General features: G+C 36.9%; 1 protein-coding gene across 1 annotated transcript in view; it reads left to right on the plus strand.

Moving 5' to 3' along the window:
* Nucleotides 1-26,251, plus strand: part of PLD5 (phospholipase D family member 5) — a 491,541-nt gene that overhangs the window by 189,817 nt on the left and 275,473 nt on the right. The window contains exon 2 of the mRNA XM_033851914.2: nt 21,822-21,958. Coding sequence (XP_033707805.2) covers nt 21,822-21,958 — 137 coding nt within the window. The remainder of the gene's footprint in view (nt 1-21,821; nt 21,959-26,251) is intronic.

The raw sequence follows: 26,251 nt of genomic DNA on the forward strand, positions 1-26,251 counted from the left end.
ACATTTTTCCTACAGTGCTGTTAATTAGACAAGATTTGAATTCTGTTAAATATCTGTTAAAATATGTACTAAAATATTTACCTCTGCCCTTCTCTCTCTGTACTATAAAATTGCATTTCCTTATCCATTGCCTCAGGATATTATTATTTGTACTTTTTTCTAGACTCCTTGTAATCAGGGAGGAAGGAGAGTGATGTCTGTGGGAAAACCCTGCACAAGCTCAGGAGTGGATTGGGAGATGGGAGCAGAGGACCAAGAGGAGACTGGGATGTGCACTGGCAGTTTTGAAAGAGAGCAGGAACAGTGGCAGAGGTGGAAAGCAGTGAAGGGATAAGGGAGAGAAGGAAGTCCAAAAAAGAGAGACTAAGGAGGGAGACTAAGGGATTGGGAGGGGAGGGGCAGGAAAGGAGGCAAAGGGAGTTAGGAAGAAGTAAGAGAGAAAAGGGCCATCTGGGTAGACGTTAGTCGTGGCGATTCAAGATATGCTTCTCTTCACTGGATGTCTTCCCATGTCAATAAGAACTTTCAAAAACTAGTGCTGACTCATTAAGTAGGGAGACTTTGGTAGCTAGAAGTGTCCAAGCAGAGAAGGATGGTGTTGTTGGCCAGTGAGATCCCTGCACTGGCAAGTTGGATTAAAAGGCTTTAAGTGCCGTCCCACTCCAGCTCCAAGCTTCCTGAACGCAGCCTTTTATAACTGTGGGGGGTGTGTGTGTGTGTGTGTGTGTGTGTGTGTGTGTGTGTGTGTGTGTGTTCCTTTTTCAAATAAGAGGAAACTGAACACTGGGGATAAAAGATAAAGTTTGCTTTTTTGCTCACTTCACTATTATACCCAAAGTCAATCCTGGCTTTTCTTTGCTTTTTAAATTAGTTTAAAATAAAGATTGTTGAGTTTTGTCAGCAGTTTTTTTTTGCCCCCAGTTGGATGAAATATCAACCTTTACGGTGATCAGGAAACAAATAATTTATATAAGAAACATAAAACAATCTTAGCCAACTGACATCAGAAAAAAATCTCCAATCACAGTAAGTTGAAAGGACTTGGACTTACTTTGATATATTGAAAGATTCAGAGCTTTTTCTCAGCTTGTTAAAAGCAGAGTATAGAATACAGGGCTTTGGAGGAATAAAACCTCCGCTTTTCAAAGAGCAGTTGTCAATTTGTTGTCACTTTTCGTTTAACTTTATCTATAATGGAAGTGGGAGCACAGAGGACATGAAAGTATAACATTTTAGCCATTAAATATTGACTGCTTCCAGTCGACTTTGACAGAGCATTCTTGTTCATTCACTAATATTCACAGTAACTCATTTCTTTTTGTGGTGAGTATAGAGGAAATCCCTATAATTCTGTATTCCAAAAATTAGATGTGCATAGAAGGAAGGGTGGGTGGCACCAGAATTGGCCTGCTCAGATGGAACTCTTCCATGAAATGGGTCACAGTTACACCCCTCCCCCCAACCCTGTAGTGGTATAGACCAATGGTATAGACCATTGGCAGGTATCACATTGGATTATACTTCATTGTCCATCCTCCACAATCCAGACCCACGGACTGCAAGTATGAGGGCCTTAAGGACAGAGTTAATTTAGCACTTTTCTATGTACGGGAAAATGCAACTTTTACGTTGAAAATTTCTCTTGAGGTGACACTCTCTTCAATTCTGTGAAGGCTGAGAGAGCTGAGGAATTGCAGAAGAAGATTTGAAGTTAGCAGAGGATTAGTTCATGAACTTTAAGGAAAGATGTCTCCATAACACAGAAGTGCAAAGTGAAGCAGCAGGTGCAGATGTAGAAGCTCCAAGAAGTTACCAGTAGATCTAGCCAAGATAATTAATGAAGGTGGCTACATGAAACAACAGATTTTCAGTGTAGACAAAACAGCCTTCTATTGGAAGAAGATGCCAACTAGGACTTTCACAGCTAGAAAGAGTCAATGCCTGACTTCAAAGGTTCAAAGGATAGGCTGACTCTCTTGTTAGGGGCAGCCAGTGACTTTAAGTTGAAGCCAGTGCTTATTTATCATTTCAAAAATCCTAGGGCCCGTAAGAATTACATTAAATTTACTCTGCCTGTGCTCTGTAAATGGAACAACAGGGTCTGGATGACAGCACACCTGTTTACAACATGGTTTACTGAATATTCTTAGCCTACTTTGAGGGGTTCAAGACTTCAGTGGAGGAAGTAACTGCAGGTGTGGTGGAAATAACACGAAAACTAGAATTGGAAGTAGAGCCTGAAGATATGTCTAAATTACTGCAGTGACCAAACTTGAAGAGATGAGGAGTTGCTTCATGTGAACGAGCAAAGAAAGTGGTTTCTTGAGGTGGAATCTACTCCTGGTGACGAGGCTGTGAAGACTGTAGAAATGACAACAGAGTATTGAGAATATTACATAAACTTAGTTGATTAAGCCACAGCAGGGTTTGAGAGGATTGACTCCAATTTTGAAAGAAGTTGTACTATAGGTAAAAGGCTATCAAACAGCATTGCCATTGCATGCTACAGAGAAATCTTTCATGAAAGGAAGAATCAATTGATATGACAAACTTCACTGTTATCTTATTTTAAGAAACTGCTGCAGCTACCCCATCCTTCAGCAACCACCACCCTGATCTGCCAGCAGCCGTCAACTTCAAGGCAACACCCTCCACCAGCAAAAATATTGACTCACTGAAGGCTCAGATGATGGTTAGCATTTTTAGCAATGAAATATTTTTAATTAAGATGTATACATTTTTTTAGACATAATGCTGTTGTACACTTAATAGACTTCACTATAGTGTAAACGTAACTTTTATAAATACTGGGAAACCAAAAAATTTGGGACTCACTTTATTGTGATATTCACTTTATTGCAGTGGGCTGGAACCAAACCTACAATATCTCTGAGGTATGCCTGTACAGTGTCTGTCATTCCAAAGTTCCTGCCAGTTTCTTCTATTACCTCTATACTTAGAGCTCTCCTTTATAGCAGTTTGTGTTTTCCTTTGTGTGTCTTGGGCTTTGATTTCCTTGATGAATCTAATTTACAGTAAATCTTCAAATTTTTTGTCCATAGATGGTAACTTTTAGTTGTCAAACACTATTATAGAATTATCATTATCATTATTATAAGAGTTCTGTTCTTCATTTCTAAGAATTTTGTATAATATTGGGAGTAGGTTCTTGTGCTCCATTAAAATGTTGATTCAAACTTGAATTTTTGTTCTCTGTCCTGATATTTTAGAAAAGATGTCCTCTCTACTACATTGTTATCCTCTTTGATAGCTATTTTTGATCTCATAGTATTTAATTTTTTGCATGTTCGATTTTACAAATAAATGTGCTTCTGTGATGGGAATCCATGGGAAGGTGTATAAATAATAAATAAATATACAGCATTATAAAAAAAATCACCATTTTGATTTTTTAGCCCTTACCATTTTTTCCCTTTATTATTTATTCATCACTTATTCAGCAAATATTTATTGACCATGTCTGCCAGGCACTATGGATCTAGGCAAGATTCTAGAACTCAAAGAGCTCAATTTAGTGAAAGAGACCAAAAGGTAGAAAACTAATGCATGATCAGATAATGAATTTACATGTCCTTGAAAGGGAAATAAGCCTTTAGGTTGCTGTCGAAATAATTTTTATTACTGGTCTGGTTAAATAGTGAAATTTCCTAAAAGAGGGACACCCTTAATACCACTGGGACAATTCTAGTAGGCATAAAAAAAAAGCAGACTGTGTAGCTGAAGATTCATCTTTCAATTCAAGGCATGCTGAGGTGGATAGAGGACTTTTGCAGTAGTTGTAAGGATTTTGAAGAAGAAAACTGTTCCCTGTTGAGGTTAAGGCCATTGCAGATCCCTGCACTCCTTTTGCACAGAGTAGACATTAAATAAATATCTGCAAAATGACTGCAGTACCTTGGTTTGCTAGGTAGTGCATCATTAAACAATAGGGCAAAAGAATTGTTTTTTCTTAAATATTTTGTTCTTGTATCAGGGTAACACTGACCTCATAGAATGTGTTGGAAGATTCTCCCTCTCTTCCATTTCCTGGAAGATTTCTAATAGAATTAATATTATTTATTTTGCAAATGATGCCACCTAAACCTGGAGTTTCCTCTGTGGGAAGGTTTTAAACCAAAATTTCATTTTCTATAATTGATATAAGGGTATATTCAGTTTACCTGTTTCTTCTTCAGTGAGGTTTAGTAATTTTATTTTGCAAAAGTTCATTTTATCTACACTGGTTAATTTCAATTTGTTCCTAATATTCCCTTAATATGCTTTTATTTTCTGTGACTTTATAGAGGTATCTTTAATTCGTGTCTTCATTCTTTTTACATATATGTATAGCTAAAAGTTTTCAATTTTATTGATCTTCCAGAAAAAACAGACTTTGATTTCATTGATTTTTTTTCGTGATTTTCTATTTTCTCTTTAATTGAATTCTGCTCTTTATTATTTGCATTTCTCTATTTTGAGTTTAACCTGCTCTTTTTTCTTTCTACATTCTTAAGGTAGAAACAGATTATTTAAGACCTTACTTATTTTCTAAAATATGTATTTAGTGCTATATATTTCCCTGCTGCATTTCCTTTGGCTGCGTCTCACACGTTTTAATGTACTGTATTTTTATTTTCATTCAGTTAAAATTGTTTTCTAATTCTCTTTTTGCGTTCTTTTTTTTGGGGGGGGGGAGCAGCTACAGCAGTGTTTATTTATTTATGTAACATCTTTATTGGAGTGTAATTGTTTTACTTCGTTGTGTTAGTTGCTGCTGTATAACAAAGTGAATCAGCTATATGTATACATATATCCCCCCTCCTGCGTCTGCCTCCCACCCTCCCTATCCCACTCCTCTAGGTGGTCACAAAGCAATGAGCTGATCTCTCTGTGCTATGCAACTGCTTCCCACTAGCTATCTGTTTTACATTTGGTAGTGTATATATGTCCATGCCACTCTCTCACTTCATCCCAGCTTAACATTCCCCCTCACTGTCTCCTCAAATCCATTCTCTACATCTGCATCTTTATTCCTGTCCTGCCCCTAGGTTCTTCAGAACCATTTTCTTCTTTTTCTAGATTCCATATATATGCGTTAGCATACAGTATTTGTTTTCTCTTTCTGACTTACTTCACTCTGTACGACAGACTCTACGTCCCTCCACCTCAATACAAATACCTCAATTTTGTTTCTTTTTATGGCTGAATAATATTCCATTGTATATATGTGCCACATCTTCTTTATCAGTTCATCTGTTGATGGACATTTAGGTTGCTTCCATGTCCTGGCTATTGTAAATAGTGCTGCAATGAGCATTGTGGTACATGACTCTTCGAATTATGTTTTTTTCAGGGTATATGCCCAGTAGTGGCTTTGCTGGGTCATATGGTAGTTCTATTTTTAGTTTTTTAAGGAACCTCCATACTGTTCTCCATACTGGCTGTATCAATTTACATTCCTACCAATAGTGCAAGAGGGTTCCCTTTTCTCCACACCCTCTCCAGCATTTATTGTTTGTAGATTTTTTGATGATGGCCATTCTGACTAGTGTGATGTGATACCTCATTGTAGTTTGATTTGCATTTCTCTAGTGATTAGTGATGTTGAGCATGCTTTCTTATGTTTGTTGGTAATCTGTATATCTTCTTTGGAGAAATGTCTGTTTAGGTCTTCTGCCCATTTGTGGATTGGGTTGTTTTTTTGGTTTTGAACTGCATGAGCTGCTTATATATTTTGGAGATTAATCCCTGTCAGTTGCTTCGTTTGCAAATATGCTCTCCCATTCTGAGGGTTATCTTTTCATCTTTTTTACAGTTTCCTTTGCTATGCAAAAGATTTTAAGTTTCCTTAGGTCCCATTTGTTTACTTTTGTTTTTATTTCCCTTTCTCTAGGAGGAGGGTCAAAAAGGATCTTGCTGTGATTTATGTCATAGAGTGTTCTGCCTATGTTTTCCTCTAACAGTTTTATAGTGTCTGGCCTTAGATTTAGGTCTTTAATCCATTTTGAGTTTATTTTTGTGTATGGTGTTAGGGAGTGTTCTAATTTCATTCCTTTACTTGTATCTGTCCAGTTTGCCCAACACCACTTATGAAAGGGGCTGTCTTTTCTCTTTTGTATATCCTTGCCTCCTTTATCAAAGGTAAGGTGACCATATGTACGTGGGTTTATCTCTGGGCTTTCTATCCTGTTCTGTTGATCTATATTTCTGTTTTTGTGCCAGTACCATACTATCTTGATTACTGTAGCTTTGTATTATAGTCTGAAGTCAGGAAGCCTGATTCCTTCAGCTCTGTTTTTCTTTCTCAAGATTGCTTTGTCTTTTCGGGGTCTGTTGTGTTTCCATACAAATTGTAAAATTTTTTGTTCTACTTCTGTGAAAAATCCTATTGGTAGTTTGATAGGGATTGTGTTGAATCTGTAGGTTGGTTTGGGTGGTATAGTCATTTTCACAATGTTGATTGTTCCAATCTAAGAACATGGTATATCTCTCCATCTGTTTGTATCATCTTTAATTTCTTTCATCAGTGTCTTATAGTTTTCTGTATACAGGTCTTTTGTCTCCTTAGGTAGGTTTATTCCTAGGTATTTTATTCTTTTTTGTTACAGTGGTAAATGGGAATGTTTCCTTATTTTCTCTTTCAGATTTTTCATCATTAGTGTATAGGAATGCAAGAGATTTCTGTGCATTAATTTTGTATCCTGCAACTTTACCAAATTCATTGATTAGATCTAGTAGTTTTCTGGTAGCATCTTTAGAATTCTCCATGTATAGTATCATGTCATCTACAAACAGTGACAGTTTTACTTCTTCTTTTCCGATTTGGATTCCTTTTATTTCTTTTCTGTTTCTCATTGCTGTGGCTAAAACTTCCAAAACTATGTTGAATAATAGTGGTAAGAGTAGGCAACCTTGTCTCGTTCCTGATCTTAGTGGAAATGATTTCAGTTTTTCATCATTGAGAACAATGTTGGCTGTGGGTTTGTCATATATGGCCTTTATTATGTTCAGGTAAGTTCCCTCTATGCCCACATTCTGGAGAATTTTTATCATACATGAGTCGTGAATTTTGTTGAAAGCTTATTCTGCATCTATTGAGTTGATCATCTGGTTTTTATCCTTCAGTTTGTTAATATGATGTATCACATTGATTGATTTGCATGCCTTGAAGAATCCTTGCATTCCTGGGATAGACCCCACTTGATCATGGTGTATGATCCTTTTAATGTGCTGCTGGATTGTGTTTGCTATTATTTTGTTGAGGATTTTTGCATCTATGTTCACCAGTGATATTGGCCTGTAGTTTTCTTTCTTTGTGACATGTTTGTCTGGCTTTGGTATCAGGGTGATGGTGGCCTCATTGAATGATTTTAGGAGTGTTCCTCCCTCTGCTATATTTTGGAAGAGTTTGAGAAGGATAGGTGTTAGCTCTTCTCTAAATGTTTGACAGAATTTGCCTGTGAATCCATCTGGTCCTGGGCTTTTGTTTGTTGGAAGATTTTTAATAACAGTTCCAATTTCATTGCTTGTGATTGGTCTGTTTATATTTTCTCTTTCCTCCTGGTTCAGTCTTGAAAGGTTTCAATTTTCTAAGAATTTGTCCGTTTCTTCCAGGTTGTTCATTTTATTCTCATATAGTAGCTTGTAGTAGTCTCTCATGATCATTTGTATTTCTGCAGTGTTAGTTGTTACTTCTCCTTTTTGATTTATAATTCTATTGATTTGAGTCTTCTCCCTTTTTCTCTTGATGAGTCTGGCTAATGGTTTATCAATTTTGTTTATCTTCTCAAAGAACCAACTTTTAGTTTTATTGATCTTTGCTATTGTTTCCTTCATTTCTTTTTTGTTCATTTCTGATCTGATCTTTATGATTTCTTTCCTTCTGCTAACTGTGGGGCTCTTTTGGTTCTTCTTTCTTTGATGGCTTTAGCTGTAAGGTTAGGTTGTTTATTTGAGATTTTCTTGTTTCTTGAGGTAGGATTGTATGGCTATAAACTTCCCTCAGAGCTGCTTTTGCTGCATCCCATAGGTTTTGGGCTGTTGTGTTTCATTGTCATTTGTTTCTAGGTATTTTTTATTTCCTCTTTGATTTCTTCAGTGATCTCTTGGGGATTTAGTAGCGTATTGTTTAGGCTCCATGTGTTTGTATTTTTTACAGATTTTTTCCTGTAATTGATATCTAGTCTCATAGCGTTGTGGTTGGAAAAGATACTTGTTATCATTTCAATTTTCTTAAATATACCATGGCTTGATTTGTGACCCAAGATATGATCTATCCTGGAGAATCTTCCATGAGCACTTGAGAAGAAAGTGTATTCTGTTATTTTTGAATGGAATGTCCTATAAATATCAATTAAGTCCATCTTGTTTAATGTATCATTTAAAGGTTGTGTTTCCTTATTTATTTTCATTTTGGATGATCTGTCCATTGGTGAAAGTGGGGTGTTAAAGTCCCATACTATGATTGTGTTCCTGTCGATTTCCCCTTTTAATGGTTGTTAGCATTTGCATTATGTGTTGAGGTGCTTTATGTTGGGTGCATAAATATTCACAATTCTTATATCTTCTTGGATTTATCCCTTGATCATTATGTAGTGGCCTTCTTTGTCTCTTGAAAAAGTCTTTATTTTAAAGTCTGTTTTGTCTTATATGAGAATTGCTACTCCATCTTACTTTTGATTTCCATTTGCATGGAATTTCTTTTTCCATCCCTCACTTTCTGTCTGTATGTGTCCCTAGGTCTGAAATGGGTCTCTTGTAGACAGCATATATATGGGTCCTGTTTTTGTATCCATTCAGGCAGTCTGTGTCTTTTGGTTGGAGCATTTAATCCATTTACATTTAAGGTAGTTATCGATATGTGTGTTCCTATTACCATTTTCTTAATTGTTTTGATTTTGTTATTGTAGGTCTTTTCCTTCTCTTGTGTTTCCTGCATAGAGAAGTTCCTTTAACATTTGTTGTAAAGCTGGTTTGGTGGTGCTGAATTCTCTTAGTTTTGCTCGTCTGCAAAGGTTTTAATTTCTCCATCAAATCTGAATGAGATCCTTGCTGGGTAATCTTGGTTGTAGGTTTTTCCCTTTCACTTATTTATTTCCCTTTCACATATTTATTTCACTTTAAATATGTCCTGCCACTCCCTTGTGGCTTGCAGTGTTTCTGCTGAAAGATCAGCTGTTAACCTTATGGAGATTCCCTTGTATGTTATTTGTTGCTTTTCCCTTGCTGCTTTTAATATGTTTTCTTTGTATTTAATTTTTGATAGTTTGATTAATATATGTCTTAGCATATTTCTCCTTGGATTTATCCTGTATGGGACTCTCTGTGCTTCTTGGACTTAAATCACTTTTTCCTTTCGCATATTAGGGAAGTTTTCCACTATAATGTCTGCAAATATTTTCTCAGTCCCTTTCTTTTTCTCTTCTTCTTCTGGGACCCCTGTAATTTGAATGGTGGTGTGTTTAATGTTGTCCCAGAAGTCTCTGAGGCTGTCCTCAATTCTTTTCATTCTTTTTTCTTTTTTCTGCTCTGTGGTAGTTATTTCCACTATTTTATCTTCCAGGTCACTTACCTGTTCTTCTGCCTCAGTTATTCTGCTATTGATTCCTTCTTGAGAATTTTTAATTTCATGTATTGTGTTGTTCATCGTTTTTTGTTTGCTCCTTATTTCTTCTAAGCCCTTGTTAAACATTTCTTGTATTTTCTCCATTCTATTTCCATGATTTTGGATCATCTTTACTATCATTACTCTGAATTCTTTTTCAGGTAGACTGCCTATTTCCTCTTCATTTGTTTGGTCTAGTGGGTTTTTACCTTGCTCCTTCATCTGCTGTGTGTTTTTCTTTCTTCTCATTTTGCTTAACTTACTGTGTTTGGGGTCTCCTTTTCACAGGCTGCAGTTCATAGTTCCCCTTGTTTTTGGTGTCTGCCCCCAGTGGGTATTGTTGGTTCAGTGGGTTGTGTAGACTTCCTGGTGGGGGGGACTAGTGCCTGTGTTCTGGTGGATAAGGCTGGATCTTTTCTTTCTGGTGGGCAGGATCGCATCCGTTTGTGTGTTTTGGGGTTTCTGTGAACTTAGTATGATTTTAGGCAGCCTCTCTGCTGATGCGTTGGGTTTTGTCCTTGCTAGTTGTTTGGCTTGGTTTGTCCATCATTGGCGCTTACTGGTTGTTGAGTGGGGCTGGGTCTTAGCATTGAGGTGGAGATCTCTGGTAGAGCTCTCAGTGTTTGATATTACGTGGGGCCAGGAGGTCTCTGGTGGACCAGTGCCCTAAATTCAGCTCTCCCTCTCAGAGGCTCAGGCCTTTTACCCAGCCGGAGCACCAAGACCCTGTCAGCCACACAGCTCAGAAAAACAGGGAGAAAAGAAAGAACGGAAGAGAAGAAAATAGAATAAAGTTATTAAAATAAAAAATTTAAGAAATAGATTATTAAAATTAAAAAGTAATAAAGAAAAGAAGAGAGCTACCAAATCAATAAGCAAATCCACCCATGATAACAAGTAGAAAAAATAAACTGAGATAACCATATAAATAAGAAACTAGTCAGTCGCATACAGCAAACCCCAAGTCTACAGTTGCTCCCAAAGTCCACCACCTCAGTTTTGGGATGTTGTCTATTCAGGTGTTCCACAGATGCAGGGTACATCAAGTTTATTGTGGGGATTTAATCGACTGCTTCTGAGGCTGCATGGAGAAATTTCCCTTTCTCTTCTTTGCTCGTACAGCTCCTGGGGTTCAGCTTTGGATTTGGCCCTGCCTCTCCATGTAGGTCACCCTCTGGCGTCTGTTCTTCACCCAGATAGGATGGGGTTAAAGGAGCAGCTGATTCGGGGGCTCTGGCTCACTCAGGTTGGTGGGAGGGAGGGGTACGGAAAGCGGGGCAAGCCTGTGGTGTCAGAGGATGGCATGATGTTGCAACAACCTGAGGCATGCCGTGTGTTCTCCCAGGGAAGTTGTCCCTGGATTACGGGACCCTGGCAGTGGCAGGCTGCACAGGCTCCTAGGAGGGAAGGTGTGGATAGTGACCTGTGCTTGCACACAGGCTGCTTGGTGGCTGCAGCAGCAGCTTTAGCGTTTCATGCCCGTCTTTGGGGTCAGCGCTGATAGCCGCGGCTTACACCTGTCTCTCGAGCTTGTCTCTTGAGTTGTCTTACAGCTCACTGGTATTCTGTTCATTTTTCTTCTACTGTTTTTTCACAGTGTTTTCATAGAGTTTACTAAACTCTTCTTATGTTGTGTCTAATCTGCTATTAATCCCATCCAATGTATTTCTCAATTCTAGAATTTTGTTTTGTTTTATTTTAGTTTCTCTTTTTAGAATATAACAGTGGCTAATATGGTCACATTTTCACCCTGGCTAAAAGAGTCTATAGATGCATGGGTAATCCACTCAAATACAAATTTTAAAGTAGTAAACACATTTTGTCCAGTGGCTAGTTAGGCAGATTATGAAAGTTATCCAATGTCATATGGTTTTTCTTGGGCAATATATTTGTGCTAACCCAGTTTTCTCTTTTGAAGAACTATATGGTAGTAAGCTGTATACCATAGTAGTTAAAAGAGCATGGTCTGGAATTAAAATACCTAGATCTCAATTCTGGCTCTCCAAGTAACCTCAGTACTTTAATTTTTTATCATTGAATTGTGAACATAAATGAGATAATATGTTTAGCTGTTCAGTTAGTTCCTCATACATAGTAAATTTTAAAGAAATGACTGGATTTTTTCTCATATACTTTAATATAATTCAGTGAGCAAAAACTGATTTAGAAAATTAATTGATATTTGGATATGGCTTGTTGTGCCTGAGTTTTGTCATATTTCCAAGCATATATTATAAAATATAGATTATAAACTTTGAGTTTATTACTAGTGGATGAAATGTGCATTTTCATCTTATCATGAAATATTATCTTTAAAATATTTTTATATTTTTAATTGACATATAATATTATATTATTTTCAGGTATACAACATAATGATGCAGTATTTGTATATATTGCAAAATGATCAAGGTAAATCTGCTTAGTACCTGACACCATACATATTTACAAATTTTTCTTTCTTGTGATGAGGACTTTTAAGATCTACTCTCTTATCAATTTAAAAATATGCAGTACAGTATTATTAACTGTAGTCACCATGCTGTACATTACATCCCCATGGCTTACTTATTTTGTAACTGGATGTTTGTACCTTCTGACCTCTGTCACCCATTTTGCCCACGCTCTGCTCCCCAACTCTGAAAACCACCAGTCTATTCTGTGTATCTATGAGCTTGGTTTTGTTTTGTTTCGGATTCTACATATAAGTACAATTATATAGTATTTGTCTTTCTCTGTCTGACTTATTTCACTTAACATAATGTGCTCCAGGTCCATTCATGTTGTCAGAAATGGCAAAATTTCATTCTTTCTTATGGCTGAAATATATGTATATTTTCTTTATCCCTTCATCTTTTGATGGACCCTTAGGTTGTAAATAATGCTGCAATGAATATGGGGGTTGCATATGTCTTTTTGAGTTAGTGTTTTCATTTTCTTCAGATAAATGCCCAGAAGTGGAACTGCTGGATCGTATGGCGGCTTTTTTTTTTTTAATTTTTTGAGAAATCTCCATACTGTTTTCATAGTGGCTGTACCAATTTACATTCCCATCAACAGTGCCCAAGGGTTTCCTTTTTTCCACATCCTTAGCAACACTTGCTATATCCTGTCTTTCTGATGATTGCCATTTTAACAGGTGTGAAGTGATATCCCATTATGGTTTTGACTTGCATTTCCCTGATGATTAGTGATGCTGAGCATCTTTTCATTTATCTATTGGCCATCTGTATGCCTTCTTTAAGAACATGTCTTTTCAGATCTTATGCTCATTTTTTTAATCAAATTGCTTTTTCTTTTGTGTTGTATAAGTTCTTACATATATTTTGGAGATTAACCCCTTATCAGGTATATGATTTGCAAGTATTTTCTCCTATTCAGTAGATTGCCTTTTTATTTTGTTGATGGTTTTCTTTCCTGTTCAGAAGCTTAGTTTGATGCAGTCCCACTTGTTTATTTTTGCTTTTGTTGGCTTTGTTTTTGGTGTCAGATCCAAAAATCATTACCAAGACTGATGACAAGGAGCTTACCACCTATGTTTCCTTCTAAGGATTTCGTGGTTTCAGGTCTTATGTTCAACTCTTTAACCCATTTTGAGTTAATATTTGTGTATGGTGTAAGGTAGTAGTCCAGTTTCATTCTTTTACATATGGCTGCCCAATTTTCCCAAACTATTTATTGAAGAGACTGTCCTATCCCCCTTGTGTATTCTTGGCTCCTTTGTTGTGTATTAATTGACCATATACATGTGGATTTATTTCCGGACTCTGTGTACTGGTCCATTGAGCTATGTGTCTGTTTTTATATCAGTAGATACTGTTTTGATTAATACAGCTTTGTAATATAGTTTGAAATCAGGGAGCATGATGCTTCCATCTTTGTTCTTCTTTCTCAAGGTTATTTTGACTATTCAGGGTCTTTTGTGTTTCCTTACATATTTTAGGATTGTTTGTTCTGTTTCTGTGAAAAATGCCATTGCAATTTTGATAGAGATTGCATTCAATCTGTAGATTGCTTTGGGTGGTATGGACATTTTAAACAATATTCACTCTTCCATTCCATGAGCAGAGAATATCTTTCCATTTTTTTGTGTCTTCCTCGATTCCTTTCATTAATGTCTTATACAGTATACCTCATTTTATTGTGCTTTACTTTGTTGTGCTTTGCAGATATTGTGTTTTTTACATATTAAAGATTTGTGACAAGTTGGTCAGTGCTGTTTTTCCAACAGCATATACTTATTTCTTGCCTTTTGTCACATTTTGGTAATTCTTGCAACATTTCAAACTTTATATTGCTATTTATTTGTTATGGTGATCTGTGATCTTTGATGTTACTATTGCAAAAAGATTATGACTCACTAATCAATCACCTTACTGGAGAGCTCAGATGATGATTAGAAATTTTAGCAATAAAGCATTTTAGTTAAAGTATGTACTTTTTTAGATATTATGCTATTGTACACTCAGTAGGATACAATTATCTGTAAGCATAACTTTAATATGCACTGGGAAACCAAAAAAAATTGTGTAATTTGCTTTATTGTGATATTCACTTTATTGCAGTGGTCTGGAACTGAACCCACAATATCTCTGAGGTATGCCTCTGGTTTTCAGTTTACAGATTTATCATCTCCTTGATTAATATTATTCCTAGGTATTTTATTCTTTTTGATGCAATAGTAAATGTGATTGTTTTCTTAATTTCTCTATTTAATAGTTTGTTATTAGTGTATAGAAACACAATAGGTTTTTGTATATTGGTTTTGTATCCTGCAACTTTACTGAATTTGCTTATTAAGTCTAACAGGTTTTTTTTGGTGGAATCTTCAGAGTTTCTATATCTAATATCTTGCCATCTGCAAATAGTGAGAGTTTCAATTTTTCCTTTCTAATTTGTATGCCTCTATTTTTTTTTTTCTCACCTAAGTGCCCTGACTAGGACTTTCAATACTATGTTGAATAAAATTGGTTAGAATTGGCATCATTATTTTGTTCCTGATATTAGAGAAAAAGCTTTCAGCTTTTCACCATTGAGTATGTTAGCTGTGGGCTTGTCATGTATGGCCTTTATTATGTTGAGGTATGTTCCTTCTGTATCCACTTTGTTGAGAGTTTTTATTATAAATTGATGTTGAATTTTGTCATGTGATGTTTTTGCATCTATTGAGATGATCATATGATTTTTTTCTTCATTTTGTCAATGTGGCATATCACATTGACTTGCAGATGTTGAACCATCCTTGCATCCCTAGAATGAGTTCCATTTAATTATGGTGTATGATCTTTTAATGTATTGTTTTGTTTTTAAACTTTTAATTTTATATTGGAGAATAGTTGATTAACAATGTTGTGATAGTTTCAGGTGCACAGCAAAGCAACTCATCCATAGATAAACATGTATCCATTCTCCCCCAAACTCCCCTCCCATCCAGGCTGCACATAACATTGATCAGAGTGCTATACAGTAGGTCCTTGTTTATCCATTTTAAATATAACATTGTGCTATACAGTAGGTCCTTGTTGGTTATCCATTTTAAATATAGCAGTGTGTACATTAATGTATTGTTGAATTTTGTTTGCTGATGTTTTGTTGAGGATTTTTGAATCTACATTCATCAGGGATATTGGCCTATAATTTTCTTTTCTTGTGGTATCCTTGTCTGGTTCTCGTATTAGAGTAATGCTGGCCTTGTAAAATGAGTTTGGAAGTATTCCTTCCTCTTCTGTTTTTTGGTTTGAGAAGGATTCATATTCTTCTTTGAATATTTGGCATGATTTACCAGTGAAGCTTTCTGGTCCTGCACTTTTGTTTGTTGGGTGGTTTTTGATTAGTAATCAATCGCCTTACTAGTAATTAGTCTATTCACATTTTCTGTTTTTCATTATTCAGTGTTACAAGTTTCCATTGCTTCTAGTTTGTCCAATTTGTTGGTGTATAATTGTTCATGTTAGTCTTACGATCCTTTGTTTTTCTATGGTGTTAGTTGTAATGTCTCCTCTTTCGTTTCTGATTTTATTTGAACTTTCTCTCTTTTTTTTCCCTCAGTGAGTATAGCTAAAGGTTTCTCAATTTTGTTTATCTTTTCAAAGAACCAACTCTTATTTTCATTGATTTTTCTATTATCCTTTTAATCTCTATTTCATTTATCAATATTTCTGCTTTGACCTTTGTTATTTCTTTCCTTCTACTAACTTTAAGTTCGTTTGTTCTTTTTCTAGTTTCTCAAGGTGTAAAGTTAGGTTGTGTATTTTTGTTTCTTGAGTTAAGTATTTATTGCCATGAACTTCCCTCTTACAAGTGCTTTTGCTGCATTCCATAATCTTTGGTATGTTGTATTTCCATTTTCATTTATCTCAAGGTATTTTTTAATTTCTCTTTTGCTTTCTCCATTGACCCATTGTTTTTCCATTCACTAGTGTGTTTTTTAATCTCCAGATATTTTTGAATTTTCCATTTTTCTTGTTAGTGATTTTTAATTTCATACCATCGTGCTCAGAAAAGATGTGTGATATGATTTCCATCTTCTTAAATTTATTAGGACTTGTTTTTTGGTGTAACATATGATCTATCCTGGAGAATGTTTCATGTGCACTTGAGATTTTTCCACTCTTTTTGTTGGGAACACCAGGTCTTCCTGGACCCATGCTGGGTTAGGGATTGTTCCACCTGCTCCTTTCAAGTGATTCTTTTCTGGTCTTCAGGTAGTTTCCTTATACACAAGGAGACCCTGAAGATTTCCACAACTCCTTCTATGTGAAGATCTCCTCTCATTAGTACTCTGTCCTGTGGACTCTAGCTGATTTGGCCTTTCTAAAATCCCAACTTTGTCTCCTCAACTTAGAGAGATTGAGTGTTTCCAGTCTTCCCCTTTTTGTGCCATGGTGTGGAAGCTCATTCAGTATGTTCTGATACTCAGTTGGGCACTCTGAGTTGGTGATATACTTTGGGAAGTTATTGGTATATATAGCCAGTGCAGACCTGGAAGTAAAATACCTCAGGAAGGGGTTACAGAGGGAAAAGAGAAAATCCTAAGCTAGAACCCTAAGGAGCAACAAAATATATGTGGAGAGTTAAGTGATAATTCTTCTAAAGTGATTTTCAAAGCAAAGCCCTTAAGTACTTAGAGCTTAGAGTTTCTGATACTGTTCCAAAGTATGGCCATTACTTAGGAGTTGATAAGTCATTAGCTAAGATTACTTTGGATCTTCTGAGTATCCTGTTTTCTGGGCACATATCTAGGCACTCAGGATAGGAACACATCTAGAATCATAGGAAAGTCCTACAGACTCAGGAATGCCTTGTGTCCACAGCTTAGAGTCAAATGTCCAATCTTCATTTCTACACTAATGGACCACCATGAGAATTTGTGAACCAAAAACTAACAATAATAATAAGATAACCATAGCTAAGTAGAAAATGAAGTCAAGAAAAGAAAAAAAAAGAAAAATTTGGATCTAGAAAACAGATCTAGAGACTTGAGGTTTTGAGACCTAAATTAAATCCCTGGACTGTCTCCAACCAACTGGTTGGGTCACCTTGGACAGCTCGGTAACTAAACGTCTTTGACTTAGTTTGCACATCTTTCACATGGAGAATAATTGTACCGGAACTTCCAGCTTTGTGGGCATTAAAATCTACATGCATAAAAGTGGTTATTTTTAAAACTTTGCCATGATCTTGTTCAAAAAAAACTAGTCATGGTAAATGAATGAAAAATAATATGAATAGTTTTAATTTATGGTTAATTTTTGCTTATTTACATTTTGCCTCTAGGTAAAAATTCATTTTAAGAGCTTGTCAAATGGTATATAAGCCCCAAGTTGGAAACATAATACTTCTAATTTTAAAATTTAATATTCTTTTCTCATTTAGAGGTTATACACCTCTTTTCTGTATTGAGATAAAATGTATTTGATAAGGATATGGTATTCAAATATTTTCAAAGTTAGCATAATTAGATTTATTTCTTAACCAAGCAAATAAGTCTTTTCAAAATAGCTTCAGTGTAAAGTACAGTGAAAAGAACTGATTGTCACTAATAATAGCATTTCAAATATTGTTTTCTTTTAATAGGTTGAGTCATCAGTGAAGTTTAGGTTGTAATCATGTTTATGGATTCTCTTTAAAACTTTGCTTCCCTTGATTCAATTCAATACAAACAAAAAAGTGTGTTTCAAATCAATTCCTGAATGATCTGAAATGATCTGTTAAGGATTTGAAAATGAATAAATCTCTTAGTAACCTGGAGTTTGGTCTCATTTACAAGACTCCTATGCTGTCATTTGAACAGAATCTTTCACTTTTGATGAGTTGGAAAATAAATGAGACTAAAGAAATTAGTGGTATGATCTCTTATTGTTATAGTACATTGTTTCAAGGAGACGTTTGAAAATGAATATCAGAGTCTGAATTTCTCTTATTTGACAAACTAAAATGAAAATAATAAATGAAAATAAAATGAAAATAGTTCAATTGTTCATTTTAATAAAAGTTGATAATATAGAATTGAATCAATAGAAGTGAATAGAAATTTGTGAGGGTTATTACATCAAAGTACTTCAATAGCACACATATTAACTAGAATTCTTATTTACTGTTTTATCATAAAAATCAGAATAGAGGGAAAGGAATCAATGTTGTTATAGAGGAAGCATTTAGTATTAACTTCAGTAGGATTCATTCATTGAGTACCCACTATGTATCTGACATGGTATATTCATGCTGTTCTCTCTAGGATTCTTTCTGAGAAAATATTTAATTATATTGTCCTAGGTTAGAGGCTTTTCTGGACTGGATTAATGTGAATAGCATTACATTATTTCAAATCTCTCTAAAAGCTTTTTGTTTGTTTCTATTTATAATTTATATAGAGAAATGGATAAAATGGGGAAAATGTTTAATCTTTTTTTTTCTGTTGTAAAATGAGTGGCTTTGAAGGAAAGTTTTGTGAGTAAGGGAGACAATGATTTTTCATGCAATGAGATACTATACAACAATTTAAAACTATGCTTTAAAAGAATATTTAATATATTAAAACATGATCACGTGCAAAAAGTAGAATGTAAAGCTATATATAGCATGCTATAAATATTATCAGATTGTTATATAGGTAGATGTAGTACAGGAAAGAACCAGAAGAAAATGTTAATGGCAATTATGTCTGAGTGGGAATCTGGGTGATTTATTTTCTTTTTCATACTATATACTTTCTCAAAATAGTTAATAGCAGACATTTTCTGATCGTACAAGTAATGAGTATCATTAAATAAATAAAAAGTAAAGGGCAGAAGACAGTTTATTCCAAAATTTAAAAATTTTTTGTTTAAATAATTGTTTAAGCCCCTACAAAGAAAATAAATCACAAGATTTACATTTAGATTAATAGAGTGTATTTATCATGATCCCTTTAATGTTTGAAAATAAACTACTACGGGCAGGTGAATTTGAAGGATGAACATGTATTAAGTAGTGTTTAGTAGAGATGACACTTTGATACGTCCAAGTGTGGCACCTGGACCAGGAGCATCAACATATCCTGGGAACTTGTTATAAATGCACACTTTTGGGCCCCATCCCAGACCAGGTGATTTAGATGCATGCTTAAGTTTGAGAAATGCTGCTTTAGAGTTTTGGATTCTGAGACTGATATAGAACAATTTCTGAATTTTATCCTAGAAAACTTCCATCTCACATTTCTTTTCTCTCTTTTTGTCTTATTTCTTCCTCTCGTTCTCTCTGTCTCTCAGCCTCTCTCTTACACATAATTGCATTTTTTGTTGTATGTTTTTTGTTTATTCATATTTTTACCTTGTTTCCTCAAAATATTTGAGACAGCTTACAGAGGTGCATATACTACAATATACTAACAACAGCAAACACTCATTTAGTGCTATTTTTCAGGTACTGTTCTAAGTACTTTACATAAAGTATCTCATTTAATTTAAGTTTTAGTAACAGCCCCATAAAGGTAGTTGTTATTATTATTATGATGCCCATTTTACAGACAAGGAATCTAAAGCATAAAGACCAAATAACTTGCCCAAATGCATACAACCAGTAAGTGGCAGAGTCCAGGCAATCTTTTTCCAAAGTCTGAGCCTTCAACTAGTTTACTGTGCTGCTTCTTAAAGATAAAATTAGATAAAATTAGTGAAGAATTGGGGATGAATGCCAAGTAAACCTATTCTGCAGAGTTTTACAGAGTTGGTAAGCATGGCCCATGAATTGCCTCTAGCTCCCACAAAGAGTGAAAAAGAATGAGCTATAAGATTTACAGTCACCAAAATGTGGAAATAAACCCATTTTCAGGAAGGTCACTGAGAGAAATACCTCTAGTTGCTCTCCATCCTGAGAAATATTCATTGTGATTTAAATTTCATTCATTCACTCTGTATTTGTTTACACAATAACTATCTCTTGAGCACCTTCTGTTTGTTAGGCTCTTTGCTCGTTGCATGTGGATGGAAAGAATAAAACAATCCATGCCTTAGAGAAACCCAGAGCCTAGGGTTAAAGAACAATGGTGTATCTTCCTTGGGCTTTCCCCCACTTTCTCTCTGAGTGTGCCAGTCGGAGAAGAGCATAATGACAGGCAAGAATGGACTTGGAATAGGTTCTACTATGAGAGAAGACCTGAGGGAGGATGAGAAAACACTAAAAGGAAACAACCATTTGATCTGTAGTGCCTGGTCACAGACATTATTTCCTGACTACGTCTTTCTCTGTAATCTGTAACCTGAGGCTGCCCCTGGACAAACTGGACTTTAGGAGGTTCCTTGATTCTTTGGAGACTACGTGGCTACAGGGATGAAGGGCAAGAGGGTGGTAGGAGGAGACAAAGCCAGCTGGTTTTAACAAAGCTCTGAAATGTGTGTGTGTGTGTGTGTGTGTGTGTGTGCGCGCGCGCGCGCATGCGCGCACGCACATGTGCACGCATGTCTGTGTATGTATGTATCCTATCACTAAGAAAGTGCTTCTGGCTGCCTGGTCAAAGGTCACCCTTACCCCTTCTGAAAATAGTTCCTAGAAGCTGCACAAAGACTTAAAAATTCTTCTTTCTTCTCTCCTCCCCATCCAGATTTACCTAATAAATTGAAAACAGGCAAAATTATTTGTCCCAGTGGTCATGGCTTTGCCTAGTTAACATGGCCTTATCTTACGCCACCTTTGACCGTGAACCCCTGGAGATAGGGATGTCTTGAATTCCAACACTTGGGCCTAAAGATAAGGATGTGATTTTCTTTGACCACCTGGAACTTGAGCTTGTGTTTCTAAGTGAAAACCATATCAAGAGTGTGAATGTTGGTTAAGATTTTATTCAGTGTTTTGACATGAATGATGTTGCCTAATGACCCATGATGCTGGGATCTGATAGATTTAATTTTCTGATCAAAGTGCAGAATTCATACGGACCACAAGGACATCTTTCCTGAAGTCATCATGCCATAAATATCTTAGAGCAAGATGAGATGGGAAAAGCAAGAAGATACAGAGTTTGAATGCAGTTTGCATAGAGTTTGGAAAATGGTGGTAATAACAGGGGACAGAGAATAATTATTGAGCCACCCTGTGTTTCATTTTTAATTTGCAATAATGGGTCTTGTAGTGATCTTTTCTGGACTACTTTTGATTAGAAAGAAGAGCAAATTCGTTTGGAAATCTTGATGCAGCACCTAAATTATTTAATAGATTCTAACATATTTGGCAGGGATTTGAAAGCTATGTTGAGGAATAAGCATAAAGGTCTTAGGCATTTCACCCAGAGAGTGGCCCTTCTCTGGCAGTGACAAAACTAATTATTCCCCAAAAGGTTTTTTTTTTTTTTTTTATAAATTTATTTATTTATTTTTGCTGTGTTGGGTCTTCGTTTCTGTGCGTGGGCTTTCTCTAGTTGCGGCGAGCAGGGGCCACTCTTCATCGCGGTGCGCGGGCCTCTCACTGTCGCGAACTTCTCTTGTTGCGGAGCACAGGCTCCAGACGCGCAGGCTCAGTAGCTGTGGCGCACGGGCTTAGTTGCTCCGCGGCATGTGGGATCTTCCCAGACCGGGGCTCGAACCTGCGTCCCCTGCATTGGCAGGCAGATTCTCAACCACTGCGCCACCAGGGAAGCCCCCCCAAAGGGTTTTGCCTGGAACTTTGAAAAGCTGCCGCATCTTGAGTTTCCTAAGCAAAAGGTGCTTTACTTACTTTTCTTTTTCTTCTTTCTCTCTTGCAGTCCCAGCAGAAGTGCATCGTCATCTTTGCACTGGTGTGCTGCTTTGCCATTCTCGTTGCATTGATATTTTCAGCCGTGGACATCATGGGAGAGGATGAAGATGGGCTCTCAGAAAAAAATTGTCAAAATAAATGTCGGTAAGAGGTAACAAACAAAAATTTAAAAATTCTCTTTTAGGGAGTGGGTGAGAAAGTTAAAGAGGGTCCTGGAGAGTGGAGAGAAAAATATCATAAACACACATGGTCACCCAACTTCCCACTGGGTTAAACTGAGACATGACTCACTGTCCACTGATGCTCTTACTTTTATTTAGACCAAGGGAATAAAAATGAGTAATGATTTAATTCACTTTACAGTTAGGGCATATTCTGTACAAAGGAGTGGTTGACAAAATGAAATTTTGTAACAATCTGCCTCCTGGACACCACTGTGTATGAGGTTTTGATTTGTTCCATAATGAGCTTGGCAAAAATGAAGGCCCCAATGGACAAAGGACACCATGCTAGTTGTTATTTCAATTAGAAGTTAAACACACATCTCAGGAAAAATTCCCACTTAAAATTAGGGATTAAATAAATAAGCATGTCTATGAGAAGACACAGGTCTCCTCAATCTGTCCCAATTTAGCACAAAATTTATTTTTAATCCAGAAATTACAACAACTTTACCATTATATTTCTGTATTTTTTCTCTTCAAGTACATTAAATAACATTTCCCTAGGGTCACTTCTGACTGCACAGCAATCACAGCATGGTTTTATCCACATAAATCTCCTCATCCAACTCTTCCCTGAGCCCTACTTTATTTTTTGAGGTTGGTAGGAGAATGTAGAAAAGTACCAAGGGGGGCAGAGAAGTAAGAGGCTTATTTTTATGTACATGTTGCTGTAAAGCCGAAGTGAGGCCATAAAATTACAATGGTTATTATAACTTAGAGCTTATAATGAATTTTAAATGTTATTTTTCCCTTTGGAAAGCATTAGTCAAAGTGCCCCTCTTTTCTAGCTTCAAAGATCAACCACAGCCTCCTAATGTATGTGTGAGTTTTTATCCTGGATATTTTGCCTTGAGGGTTCAATGTCTGAAGAAAAAAAAAATCTGGAAAAGACAATTGAAATTTTGGGGGGTTTAACCCATGATACATTATAGTTTAATTACCAGGCAACAGTATTATACAGAACAAAGGATACAAGAGAGAAATCAGTATACATTTTAGATTTTTTCCTTTATGTTAGATAGGTGTTCCTAAATATGTTTGTTTCCCAGACTGAATTTGGGAGAAAAATTATATTGGGATTATAAGGAAAGCAGTAGAAAATCAGCAGGTCATCATCATCTTCCTCCTGATCACTCCATCTTCATCAATACCTTGTGCTAATACTGTTACATGACAAATATAAACATTCTGTGGGCAAGGGTCCAGTGACTCATACTTCCTCAGTGGAATGCCTCTACCCCTCTCTCTCACGTCACCTGTAATGAAGACTGCTGAGTACTTTACATGGCAAACCCCAGAACCTAGAAAGTAATTTTGTAAAGGTCAAACTATGATGACTTCCTGAAGACAAAATACCCAGGGCCTTTTAGCAAACATTGCCAGATATTGGTAGTTTTCAACAAAAAAGTTGGAGGCCTTCGAATTATGCCTCTTTTCATTTGGGGGAAGCTATAATTTAATCTAATTTTGATTTTTTAACTCATACAACTGGAATATCGGTCTGGTTATTTCTTCTATCTCAGTCAATAACTAAATCCTGATGACCCAACATTGCTTCTCCCTCCATCTAGAACATATTCTCCCAATTACCAACTATGCTCCTGCTTCCTTTCCCCTGAGTAGTTGGAATCACTATCCTGATTACTTTGTTGCACCCCTACATGCAACTGTCTTTTCCAGAACTTGCAGCCCCTCCAGATCTTCCTCTCTTCTACAGTCTCTTCCCCTATGTCTTGCATTTCTGTTCTCCTACATTCTCAGCCTTGTAATAGGCACTTTTGTATATCTGCCCGGGTGGCGTCTGGCTTCCTCCTAACATCCTGAGAAGCTTCTGCTTTTTCTCCTCTATCCAAAGCACAGGGTGGAGGCAGGGCAACTGCAATTCCTTACACCCCAATCCAGTCCCAGTCTCCAGTGGAACAGTCCATTGCCCCACCATCTTCCCTCAGTCATTCTCATTTTAATTTGATGAACTTTTCTTACATCAGCCACTGTCTCCTTATCACCATAGGCAACGTTACCTTCTACCAGGACTCTCTCTCTCCTTCCTTTGTGCCTGGCTAATAGATCTTCCAGCCACCAGTCCCATCCCTTGCCACTGTCCTTAGTAACTGTAAAATTTACTTCCAGTACCCTAACCTTACTGTTTTTAACCACCTCAGGTCAATAACTTTAATGTCCACTTTGCCTTTGCACCTGCTAGCAAACTACTGCACCTCCCAGGTAGCCTAATGTAGTGAAAGACCATGGACTTTGAAATTTGAAAGATCTGGATTCAAATCTATATTCTACCACTTACTGACTCTGTAAACTTGGGCAAGATATTAACATAATTATGTCATTCATCACCTTTTTGCAGAACAACAAAGGACTGAACAAGGAGTTACACCATAGTTCATGAGACAAACATAGTGATTTTCTGTGGTCAGAAGTGCAGTGGGAAAGTCAGAGGAGGTTTGGGGGAGTGGCCTGACAGAGTGGAAGGAGGAAACCTGGCCTTGGACGCCGCTCCACTCCTGATAAGTTATGAAAACTATTTTAGTTTTATTTCCCTTAAAAGTGGTGGATTAAAAAAAAATCTCTCTCACAGGGTTTTATGAGGCTTCAGTAAGTTGTATAAACCCATAACCAAGCTGCAGGAAGCTCATAACAAGCAATATATAAATGTCAGCCCTCTCCCTGTCCGTTCCTAAGAGTGCAGAATCCCCCTTCTCTCTTCACAGCTAGCTTCCTATTCCCCCCACTTTGGCACTTATCCTGAATCTACTCTTTATCTTGATTTTAGTTACCTTTGGTTCTGTGGAGGTAAACAAAGAGGACAAGCATATGAGAATGAGCGAAGTAAACATGAAAACAGATGCTATTAATTCAGAGCTTGCTATGGCGAGTCAGTTCGCCTCAGTCATTTGTGCTTTAGCAGAGACTCAGAGGCAGGCAGAGGAGGGGGCAAGCTTCATAGTGGTGTGGCCTAACTGGAGGCTGTTGGTCTGGGGGAGCTGGAGGTGGGCTAACTAGATGAAGGCATCCTGCATGATGGGTTAGGGGTACATACTTGGCTTTCTCTGGTTGGTCCTAAATTGGAAGTAGGGACAAAAGTTAGGGAGGCTAGCAGTTATTAAGTTCTGGCCATTTTGGTTTCAGAAGTTATTGTTTAGCCTCCTGGATTATTACTAGAGATAGCAGTCCTACTTCCTACAAGTCTGCCGTATAGCAGGCTGGGCTGGTTATTAGAGACAAGAAGTTGGTTTCCTGGGCAGGTTGCTGCAGGTTGTGACTCAGAGTTCTACTGTATATATATATATATATATATATACACACACACATACACACACAAATATATATATGGACTGGCCATTACTGATTTGCATATTCAGCCTCCCACTTCCCTAAACCTCCTCCTATACTATCAGCTCCTTCTGTTTTAATTTTCTTTTTATCCATTTGCTAGACCATGACCAGTGTGTCTGTGATACTTCCTGAAGCATGATGTAGTCTTACTTGCCTCCTTGGATCTTGTGTCTCAACCATGCTGCCAGTTCTTAAACTGGTTGACTCCTAGTTCCACCCATCCTTGCCCACAGGGCAGCCTCAACCATTGCTCCAACCCCCCAGCAGCCTGCAGAGAGTGAGTTCCATGTTCTTCAGTCCTAGGTTCCTCCAGGCAGGAATGCCCCCAGTAAAATAAGTGACGTCATTTGGAGATGCACCCACTGAGTACGCTGGAGCTGACATAGACCAGAAGGCAAAACTGCCAATCTGCAGAAGCTCTAGCATGCCAGTCTCAACTTACTCCTTCTGTACAAAGTTGCAGTCCTCCTCTCATGACCTTTTCCCGTCATAACCTTTCTAGACTCTATCTACCCTCAGGGTGGCACTGAGGAGGTCACATGGTGCTCAGCTTCTAATTACCATTTACTTCACTCACAGAGTTTTCTCTTTATGTTCTTCTCCTTGCTGAGCAAGTGCTGCTTGCTCGGTGCAACCTTTGCTGAGATCTAACTACCTTGTAATTAAGCTCCTTCTGTGTTTGTACCTCTCCTCACTCCTGAAAGTTGAAAGAGTACAAGACATTGTGCAGTCTGTTCGTGGCTTCGCACTGTTTTGACAGTCTCTTTCCAAGGTCTCCTCATCCAGTGTACTCTTTTCTAAATATATTACTTTAATTCATTTTGTCTCTACTAACTAGCCTAGATACCTTTCTGTCCTCTGAAAG

Source organism: Tursiops truncatus, chromosome 1, assembly GCF_011762595.2.
Source record: "Tursiops truncatus isolate mTurTru1 chromosome 1, mTurTru1.mat.Y, whole genome shotgun sequence".
Taxonomy (NCBI): domain Eukaryota; kingdom Metazoa; phylum Chordata; class Mammalia; order Artiodactyla; family Delphinidae; genus Tursiops; species Tursiops truncatus.